The following is a 10,176-nucleotide window of genomic DNA, read 5'->3' on the forward strand; positions in this document are numbered from 1 at the left end:
GCTGAGTGTAATGGCATATGCCTGTAATCTCAGCACTTGGTAGGCTGAGTGAGGCAGGAGGATCATTTTGTGTTTGAGGCCAGCCTGGGCTACACAGTGAGTTCAAGGCCAGTCTGAACTACATAGCGAGACCTTGTCTCAAAAAAAAACCATATAAATAAATACAAAGCATTTAGCAGCTCACTTAACATAGAACAAATGCTCAGCATCGTTGCTATCGCCATTATTTTGAATTCTAGTTGCCTCATTCTTCAGTGTGCATATTCAAGTATAGTTGCCTTTCGTATCAGTTTAACATTTTCAGTTCTACAGAAGATGAACACTGCCCTGGAGCTTGCCAAAACTGCCCAGGGTTTCTCTCCTAGCTTTTCTTCACACATACGCACACAAGCCTCCTAGACCATCCCTCCCACTAACTGTCCTTTAAACTTCCAACCAGGTTATCGAGACACAGCGGTGCCCTGATTCATGAGCTATTAAATTACTCCTCAGTGATTTGGGGAAAGATGGCCATGTTCCTGTTCACATGGGAAAGATGGCCACAGTCCTGTTCATCACCCGATGCAGAGTTTGCAAACAGAAACACAATTTTGGCAAATGCTTCTGTTTGCAAACCAAATTGTTCACAAACAAAAATGTGAACCAAGGAACCATGTACATATGTAGACCTTGAAAACATTTTGGTAGCAGCCAGAGCTTCTCAGGGAATTAGGGCACTGTAAAATCTCTTGGTCTCTTTTTAGCCATGTCCTTAAACCAAAAACAAAAAATGCCTTACCACTAGAGATTGATTTTGATTAAAAGTGGCATTTGGCCTTAAAGAGTCTAGTCATAGTGACACACCTATAATCCCAGCACTCTGGAGGCTGAGGCAGGAGGATCACCACAAGTTTAAGGCCAGCCTGGGCTACACAGTGAAATCAAAGCCAGCCTAAAGTACATAGCAAGTTGCTATCTCCAAAAACCAAACAAAAATGTGGAAGGTTACCTTAGAGATCTTAAATAGACAGTTAATTTGCTAAGTACTCAATGGTCTATTATTCAAAATGTGGAATTCTGTGATTTTTTTTTTCTCAGTGAAGGTAGATGATTAAATTAGATGATAGCCTTGTACTGTATCAATTAGCAGAGTAGATCAAACATTTTGACAAAAGATTTCAGGAACTTCTAATTGAATTATTCACTAGTTTATGATTAACAAAGGCTGAGGCACTAAGGTTTTAAATTAGAGCCCATCCTGACCAATTTAACCAGGTCCTGTCTTTAAAAATAAAGTCTATTCTAAAACTTTTCATAAGCTCTTTTTTGTCTTTTCTGCATTTACTCACAGTTATGCCCTTGAGTCTTAGTATTGTGGCTGAGGCTTAAAATCCTGATGAGTTACATTCAGAGAAACCTGACTCAGAAAGTCAGTGTGGAGATACTGCTCATAATAACCACATTCGTAGATCTGAAAGCATATATACTCAGACACTTGATCCTTGAACTTCTCATTCATTCTTTTAACAAGCACACTCCTGGGTTGAGTACATGTGTGGTGAGCATTAGCAACACAAAAGCACTCTAAGTGAATTGAGCCTTGCTCTTAAAGCGTCCATGCGATGTGATCACAAGCCACAATGAATGTTTAAGTGTTTAAAAATCATCAAAAGACTCTGCCATCAGTCTTCAGAATACTCCCGCTCATGCTAACACACCCAGCGCCTCGCTCTTGACACTTTGCAGCGGCTCTGGAAGGCCTCTTCCCTGGGTATCTTTAGTTGCACTGTTGTGGCTGCCTCGATGTCCTTTCATGGTCACTTTGACGCAGGGTGAAGGCAGCAGTTGTCCTGTGCCAGGTCTAGTGAGCCAGGCAGCGAGGGTGTGCTGTAACGCGTTTCTCGCTGGCTTTCCGCGGAGGATGGCACTCAGCGGCGGCATTCGTAGGTCCATCTGGTAAAGACGGGAAAGGGGCATCGAGAACTGCGTGCGAGAGTGGCAAGGATGTGGGTAAGCGTGTTCGAAGCAAGGAGGTGTGCTGGGGGAAAGGCCAGTCTGTCTTTCGCTGTGATGCAGTTTTTAGTTGTAAATGTTTGGCCGTGTATTTTGATCACTCATTGTGCGCCCCCAGTTTATCATTCCCGTAAGACAGCAGAAAACTTGCCTGTTATTTCTGCTGATTAATACAATAATAGGATACAGTTACTTTCAGCCAGGCATGGTACTGCACATGTGCAATCCCAGCACTTGGGAGGCTGAGGTAGAACCACTTGAGTTCAAAGCTAGCCTGGGCTACATAATGAGACCCTGCCTCAAAAAAAAAAAAGAAAAAGAAAGAAATCCTGACACATTCTACAACACAGACCAATGTTGAAGACATTATGCTAGGCAAAATAAACCAGACCTAAAAATATTCAAATTCAGCCAGGCATGGTGGTGCATGCCTATAATCGTGGCACTGGAGAGGCTGAGGCAGGAGGATGGCCACATATTCAAGGCCAGCCTGAACTGCATAGTGAGAACCTTTTCCAAAAAATCAGAAAAAAAATTTTTTTTCCAAATTCAGTGCTGTCAAGTGGGATGGTGGCTGCAGGAGCCCGGGAGTCGGGTTAGTGTCCCCTACGTGTGGGGTGTGTTTGGAAAGATAAAGAGCTCTGGAGCTGGGCGCTGGTGCTGTCTGTGCCACAGTGTGCATCTACCTCACGCCACTGACGTGTGTGCTTAGGAAGGAGGGCAGCGGTGCAGTTTGTGCTGCGCCGATTTTGTCGTGATTCCAAAGTTCTTGCCCACGCTTGAGTGCCATACGCACAAGGGGACATCTGGAAGAGGCACCTGGGTTCCGTGTAGAGCTCATTCGTGTGTAAATTCTGAAAGGAATTGTATGCGGTGCTCTTAGAGCACCTGCATTTTCACTGCAATCCATCACATAGGGCCAGGTGTGGGATTTTCTTCTTACGGTCACAGAGTGACTCAGAGTTGAGAATCTGGATTTTAGATGAGCAGTGGTCAGTCTGTATGCTGGGACTAACCCAGGGCTGCTCTGCAGCAGGCTCAGTGCCGTGTTCTCCGCTAACGTTGAACCTCCGACAAGCGCCCAAGCGCCGGGCCATCCCCGCGCTCACGGAAGGAAGCCTCGGCCAGGTGCAGCAGAGCCTTTGCTCCCTTTGCCTGCGTACGTGGTGAAGCTAGGATTAACATTTGCAGTTGTACAAAATAGCTCCTGTTAGCTCTATCCTAATGCACACCTCTAATCCCAACACTCAGGTGGCTGAGGCAGGAGGATCGTGCGTTCAAAAGCTAGCCTGGGCTACAGAGTGAGACCTTGTCTCATAAAAATATAAAATAGCTGTTGTAGCTCATATATGCTCATTTCCAGGATGTGGGATATACTTACATGCATTTTTATTAACTATGAAGTTAATACCTAGTTTATTTAAAATAGTCACAGGTTAACCTTGCTCTGGTGACACACACCTGTTATCCCTGCTAATTGGGAAGTGGAGGGTGGAGGATCACAAGTTCGAGGAACACCCTGGGCAGTTAGTTTAGCGAGACTGTCTCAGAATCACAAGGGCTGAGGACAGGGTTGGAAGTAGACACCCACTTTGCTCTCCAGGACCACCATGTGTTTGAGGGGAGCAGCTGAATGAGGCTGGGGTGCCCTGCCCCGAAGACAGGGCTGAGTCAACCTGGGCCAGTCTAGCTCACGGTGCCACTCCACTAACAGTGGGGCTGCCCTTGTGTCCCTCCTCCTCGCACAGAGGGAGTGTCTGAAAACCTCCCTCACCCATGGATTGCAGTCAGTGTAGCCCAAGTGCTACACAGAGCCAGGCGTGGTGGCGCACACCTCGGGAGACTGAGGCAGGAGGATCGTTTCGAGTTCGAGACCAGCCTGGGCGACAAAGTGAGTTCAAGACCAGCCTGAACTGCAGTGAGACACTGTTTCAAAAAGACAAAAAACAACCAAGGGCTGCACTGTTAGCACTTGGGCTATGATTTCTTTCTTTTTCCTCTTCATGTGAAAGGGAGATATTTTATGTATGAGGCCCTGGATTTGATTCCTGGCACCAAAAAAATAAGTACCAGTGTGCAAGTCTCAGTGAACTATGGAATATAGACAGAAACATTAAAAGACAAGTTCCTGGCCACATGGCAGTGGCAGTGCACACCCATAATCCCAGCACTCAGGAGGCAGAGGCAGGAAGATCACTGAGAGTTTGAGGCCAGCCTGGACTCCATAGGGAGACCTTGTCTTAAAAAAAAAAAAAAAAAAAAAAGTCCTTGGGCTGGGCAAAAGCTGAGCAGTAAGGAGCAATTACCTAGCATAAAACATGAGTTTCTGGCCAGGTATAGGGCTCACACCTGTAATCCCAGCACTTGAGAGGCTGAGGCAGGATGATTGCAAGGTCACGGCCAGCATAACAAGTTCACGGGTAGTCTGGACTGCATAGCGAAAGCCCTGTCTCAAAATGCACGTGCACGCGTGCGCGCACACACATACACACACACACACACGAACATATAAGTTCCTGGATGATGACTCAACCAGTGATTTACCTATGCCTCAGTTTTCAGAGAATCAGTGATGAAAATCCTGCTGGGCGCGGTGGCACTGTTTGCCTGTGATCCCAGCACTCGGGAGGCTGACACAGGGGGATCGTTGTGAGTTCAAGTCCAGCCTGGCCTACAAAGTGAGTTCAAGGCCAGCCTGAACTGCATAGTGAGACCCTGTCTCAAAAAGACAAAAAAAGAAAAGAAAACAAAATTCTGAAGATCCTGCCAATTTAAGTGGTCTTTTTTATTTTTGCAGTTTTGAGGACTGAACCAGGACTTTTGCACTGAGCTACATCTTTAGTGCACCCGCTCCAAAGCCCTTTTAATTTTTTGAGACAAGTCTCCCTGAATTGCCCAAGCTGGGCTCAAACTGGGGATCCTCCTGCCTCGGCCTCCCAGAGTACTGGGATTATAGGCGTGTGCTCCCACATCCAGCTTCAACTTCATTTTTACTTCATGCATAACGGTAGCTTCTTCCTTCCTGAGCTTCTAAACAGAGTTCTCATGAACTGCAAATATTACCTAAGAGACTTGACATTCTTCCTGTTTTCCTGAGACGGTCAGGGTCGGTCAAATCCCCGTTAGCACCACTCGATGCATTCAAGTACATGGCGCCTTACACCCCGTTGCGGCCACCATCGCAGGTGTAACTAGCGAGAGGGGTGCACCACCGCCTGCCAGCCTGACTCTGCCACTCGGTGCTGCGCCTGAAGCAGGCGCGCCCTGCGCCCCCGGAGCCCTGCGCTGGCTCTTCAGAGGCATTGGGCACTGGGTCTGATGTGACAGAGGTTGTCCTGCTTCCTGACTGAGGCATCGCTGTCACACTGCCGACCAGGCCACCCCACCCCTTCCTTCCACACAGGCGTTTCCCGCTCTCCCTCAAGCTCTGCATGGCAGCAGCTGTGAAGAGCCTCCCCCATCCCCAGGGCTGCTCTGTCCGTCTGAGAACAGCAGCTCCCCTGCAGCCCCTGCGCTCCTACCGCTAGCAAAAGCTCCAGCAAACACATCCAGCCTTCGCCCTGGTGTTCAGCGTATTGTGATTGTTCGTTTTGTTTGCTTTATTTTTGCAGTATTGGACCATGCACATGTCAGACAAACACTCTTCCTCTGAACTACATAGCCCTGTTGCCATTATTGAGCTGGCTTTTGGTTTCTTTTTTTTTTTTTAATCTTTTTGAGACAGGGTCTCGCTGTTCAGTTCAGGCTGGCCTTGAGCTCACTTGGTAGCCCAGGCAGGCCTGGACTCACAAGATCTTCCTGCCTCAGCCTCCCGGGTGCTGAGATTACAGACATGCACCACCACACCTGGCTAGGCTTTTGGTTTCTTAAGAGAGGATCATGCTGTCCAGTCTGGTCTGACCTCAAACTGTTGCTTCTCCTGCCTCAGCCCCCTGAACATTGAGATGACGGGCATGTACCGCCACACCTGGCCCTAAATTTCAATGAAAGCCATTCCTGAGGCCCAAGTGTAGCCAGCCACAGTCTAGATGCCTTATGTTTACTGCTGCTTTTGCTACTTCAGCCCTGTGAGGTAGACTTACAATAGGTGTTACCGCGAGAGCCATTTTAACCAAAAATCACGTGTAATCAACGGAAAGTACTGACACTCAGGAGGATGAGGCGGGAGGATTGGCTGCAGGTTTGAACTCAGCCTGGGCTGGAGGTGTAGCTTGGTGGAGGGGGAGAATATGACTACGTCTGTAGCACTGGTGGCAAACCTGTGGCACACGAGCTGCCGTGGGCTGTTTGGCCACTGAAAGCTCGAACAGGGGCGCCAGCACCACTCATTAGGGCAAGCGACTGGTGTTCTCATCTCCGGATTCATGTTTCATTTAACGTGTGGAAGTGCTCAAGGGTCTTGGAAGTGTTCTCAAGGAGAGTTTACTGAGTTCCTGCATGGACAAGGTTGCTTCACATCCTGTGGGTCCACAGCTTAGAATCAGAGAAAGCTCTGTGTCTGCCCTTACGTTAAGTGACGGACCTTAGCATGAGAACATTCCTTCAAGTGTTGCTCTTGCGTCAGCCACCACAATGTGCTTCCCTCCCGCCCAGCAGGCGCTCCCTGCGCAGAGAGGCGGGGGCTTCTCTGTCTCCTGAGCTGCCCTCGCACTGCGGGGGCTTCAGGGGTAACCTCACCTCCAGGGAGAGTGCAGAAGGCCCCTTTCCCTGCAGCCGCGGCGTGCGTCACTGCTCGATTTCTTGGTGACGGCCCTTCTTTCACCCAAAGTGTAAACAAGGATAGGTATTGGGAAGCAGGGAGAACTTTCTGAAATGTTCAAAGAGAACAAAGATGGGGTGGGGGGTTGGAAGGGAAAAGAGATTTGAAAAACAAAAGGAAAAAACTAGAAATGGAACTTTTGCAGGTGGGGAGAGGAAGAAGGGTTGGAGGGAGGGAGGAGAAGGGAAAAGCAAACCAAAAATAAAAGAGTATACTGTCAGTAAAGGTGAGTTTTTTCTCAAAATATGAAACTTGTAGCTGGGCATGGTGGCGCACACCTGTAATCCCAGGACTCAGGAGGCTAAGGCAGGATTGCTGCAAGTTTGAGGCCAGCTGGCCTATGTAGTGAATTCAAAGCCAGCCTGAATTGCAGAGTGAGACCCTGTCTTTATCTAAACATATGTGAAATATTTGAGAAGCAAAGTGTACACAAGTACTGGTGATTCACCTTGGGACACAGAATCGAGTCCAGGAGATTCTTCAGCAGCCTGGGCCATGTACAGCTCTGTGAGAGCAGCCGGGCGTGCGTGCTCACAGCTAGGAAAGGGGTATTTGCTGGAGGGGCAGTAGGCCACATCTGTGTGTGGTAACGCGTTAACTTCCTGAGACTCCTCGTAATCACTTGGCTTTTCAGCTGTTACCTTTATAAAACACAAACTGGAGCCAGGCGTGGTGGTGCGCACCTGTGATCCCAGTGCAGAAGAGACTAAGGGAAGTGGACTATTTAGTTCCAGGTCAGCCTTTGCTACACAGTGACACCCTGTCTTATTTTTTCAAAAAACTAAATGTGTAAAAAGGGAACGATGCGTGCAAAGTGTGCTCCCCACACCCCGCCCCTAAGCTGAGCCACCCAGAGCAGGCTCAGCCCAGTGCCCAGTGCGCCTGCGGAAGACGGAGCCGAGGCGCAGCCTCTGCCCCACTCGCCAGCGGGCGCGGATGCCGCCCAGCCTGCTGCCCTGCGGACCGCGCTAAGCTATGTAGTCTTGCCCTTTTTTTTAGCTATAGTAAAGTATATTTGTTTATCAAGCCCAGCAGCCAGAACTTACTTTCCCAGGAAGCATCCAGTAATTGTTCCCATGATAATCAATTGTTGAAAGTAAAGATAAATACAATTATTTCGAGTTAAACACTTAGCTTTGTAAAGCAGACAGGACCTGGGTAGCTGTGTGTAATGATAGAAAACAAAAGCACTTCATCGGTGTTTTCTTTTTATACTGGAAAGATCCCTTAGACATGGAAAGCGAGTCTCAGGTGAAAAAGGAAAATAACATTGTAAGGCTTTAGGTAACAACCACAGACGTGAAATTATTCTGGCAAGGTTTTCTAACTTTGCGTTCTTCTCCCATCCCCAAGGTAAAAAGAAAACACATTTGCAAAGGGAGAAAATGAAGGCCAAACAGAAGTGGCTGCCGCTTCTGCAAAGACTTGGATTCAGAACGTCCCTGACAGAAACAAGCTCACTCGAGAACACACACTTTCTGCCTTGCAAACTGAGAGAACCTCTTGCTTCCTCTTCCTCTTCCCGTGACAGCGCCCCCGGGCGGAAATGTACAGCATAAACTCTCCAGACAGAGGCTCAAAGCAGCTCTGCGCTCCCTGCCCTAGACTTTTCCCAGGAAAAGTCAATAATTAAGCAAATTGCTTAACACTTGGTTCCAGTTCCTGCATACCTGGAGTTTAAATGCATAATACATCATTAATTTCCATGCTGCAGTTTTTATTTTAAAGAAAATAACAAGATGTCCTTATATTGACACTGAAAATTCATCTATTCTAAAGCCAGGAATTTCCATGTCACACAAGAAAAATAGAAGCCTACTGAATTAATTAATTTTTTTTAGAAGAAAAGATCAGATTAAATATTTCTTTGTTTTTCCTTTTGGAAACTTTTATGTATAATTCTTTCTGCCTATCTACTTTTCTGCAAAAAAAATGAGGTGTACAGATTTCAGTTCCCTGCTATGAAAAGTGATGTGGTAGCAATTTTATAAATGTTGCTTTCTGATTTTTATCAGAGTGAGAAAATAATTAAAGTTATTGATTTGCAAGTAGTAGTAAACACTTCATATTTTGATTTCCCCTCCATTTTAGTTTAATATAATTTGCAATAAATGTACATACTGTGTTTCATAAAACATCACTTTACAGTGGTTTTTAGTCCCATGACCATGACGGAAATAATGGAATTTTGAAGGAGTGAAGACCTTTCAGCATTTGGTTTTATAATGTTTGTCACCAGATTTTATTACGGATGCAAAAAAAAAAAATCAATTTTTAAGTAGTTGGACTTTTTAAGGAAGGTTGGGGGTTAGGGTCGCTCGCAGTTTCCAGCGTTGTGCTATGGAGAAGTAAGTGTCGGTTTTCGTCTGCTGGTCTGGGCTCAGTTCTTACCTTTATTTTAGAGACACCTATTGCGGTATGTTACGTTTCTTGGCATTGTCCAGCATAGGTGGTGTGTGCACTTTCGTGTACACGTGATCATATTTAAGTTTTTTTGCATAAAATAAATGCTTCTAGATGTCATGGCAGTCTTTCAATCTTTTTATCATGTTATGCTTGTGATTTTTTTTTTATGTGAAAGGGCTAAAATCGCACAGAAACGCCACAAATACAGTCAACTCTCCATTATCTATATAAACCAGTGCCGGCGCCTCGGTGTCCCTCCGCGGTGCTCCAGAGCAGCCTGCGCAGGGTCTGACCGCCCTCTCCTCCCGCACCCTGGCCCCAGCGAGGCCCTGGCGGGATGTGCAGCTTCCCTACAGGGAGCAGACATTTGTGTTGTAACTCGGTCTTCATAGGTCGTAGTCTACATAGGATACAAAACTAACAATGAAGTTGTCCAGGAGGGAAGATTAAGAATGAAATTTTCAGTCCCGGCATCGACTCCTAGCACGCAGGAGGCTGAGGCAGTAGCATCACAAGTGCCAGCCTCAAATACGGAGCGAGACCCTGTCTCAAAAGCCACACGCACACCAGAAAAAGTGTGCAGGCCCGCTGGTGGCCCGCGCCCGTGGGCCTCGTCACTCGGGAGACGGAGACCAGAGGGCTGCCATTCGAGCCCAGCTGGGCTGGAGATGTACTCGAGTTAGCGCTTGTGAGCACGACGCCCTGGGTTCGAGCCCAGGGCCACCAAAGAAAAATTGGCTGATTGTTCTCATAGATAATCAAGAGTTGGCTGTAAACTGACAGTGAAAGATGGGTAGTCCACTTACAGATACATCCACACACATGTCGGTGTCAAAAGATGATTCGAGAACAGTAGGTCACAGTGATCGAAACTGTCTTTTAAAGGAGCAGAAAAGTTCTCTTCCTGTTCACTGCCTCTTCGTGACCCCTTAGAAAGTGCAGCACTGCCTCGCGGCCGGACAGCAGCGTCTGCGCTCGCAGCCGCGCCGTGAGATCGGGCGCCGCTGCACTGCTCTCCC

General features: G+C 47.3%; 1 protein-coding gene across 1 annotated transcript in view; it reads left to right on the forward strand.

The window, feature by feature from the left end:
* Positions 1-9,018, forward strand: part of Pds5a (PDS5 cohesin associated factor A) — a gene marked incomplete at its 5' end in the record, with an annotated part of 128,115 nt that extends 119,097 nt beyond the window's left edge. Inside the window, 1 exon segment of the mRNA XM_005391971.2 lies at positions 8,105-9,018. Within this exon segment, the coding sequence (XP_005392028.1) occupies positions 8,105-8,108 (4 nt within the window). The 3' untranslated portion in view covers positions 8,109-9,018.
* Between the last annotated feature and the right edge of the window lie 1,158 nt (positions 9,019-10,176).

This window comes from Chinchilla lanigera, unplaced genomic scaffold, assembly GCF_000276665.1.
Source record: "Chinchilla lanigera isolate Chin_1 unplaced genomic scaffold, ChiLan1.0 scaffold00042, whole genome shotgun sequence".
Taxonomy (NCBI): domain Eukaryota; kingdom Metazoa; phylum Chordata; class Mammalia; order Rodentia; family Chinchillidae; genus Chinchilla; species Chinchilla lanigera.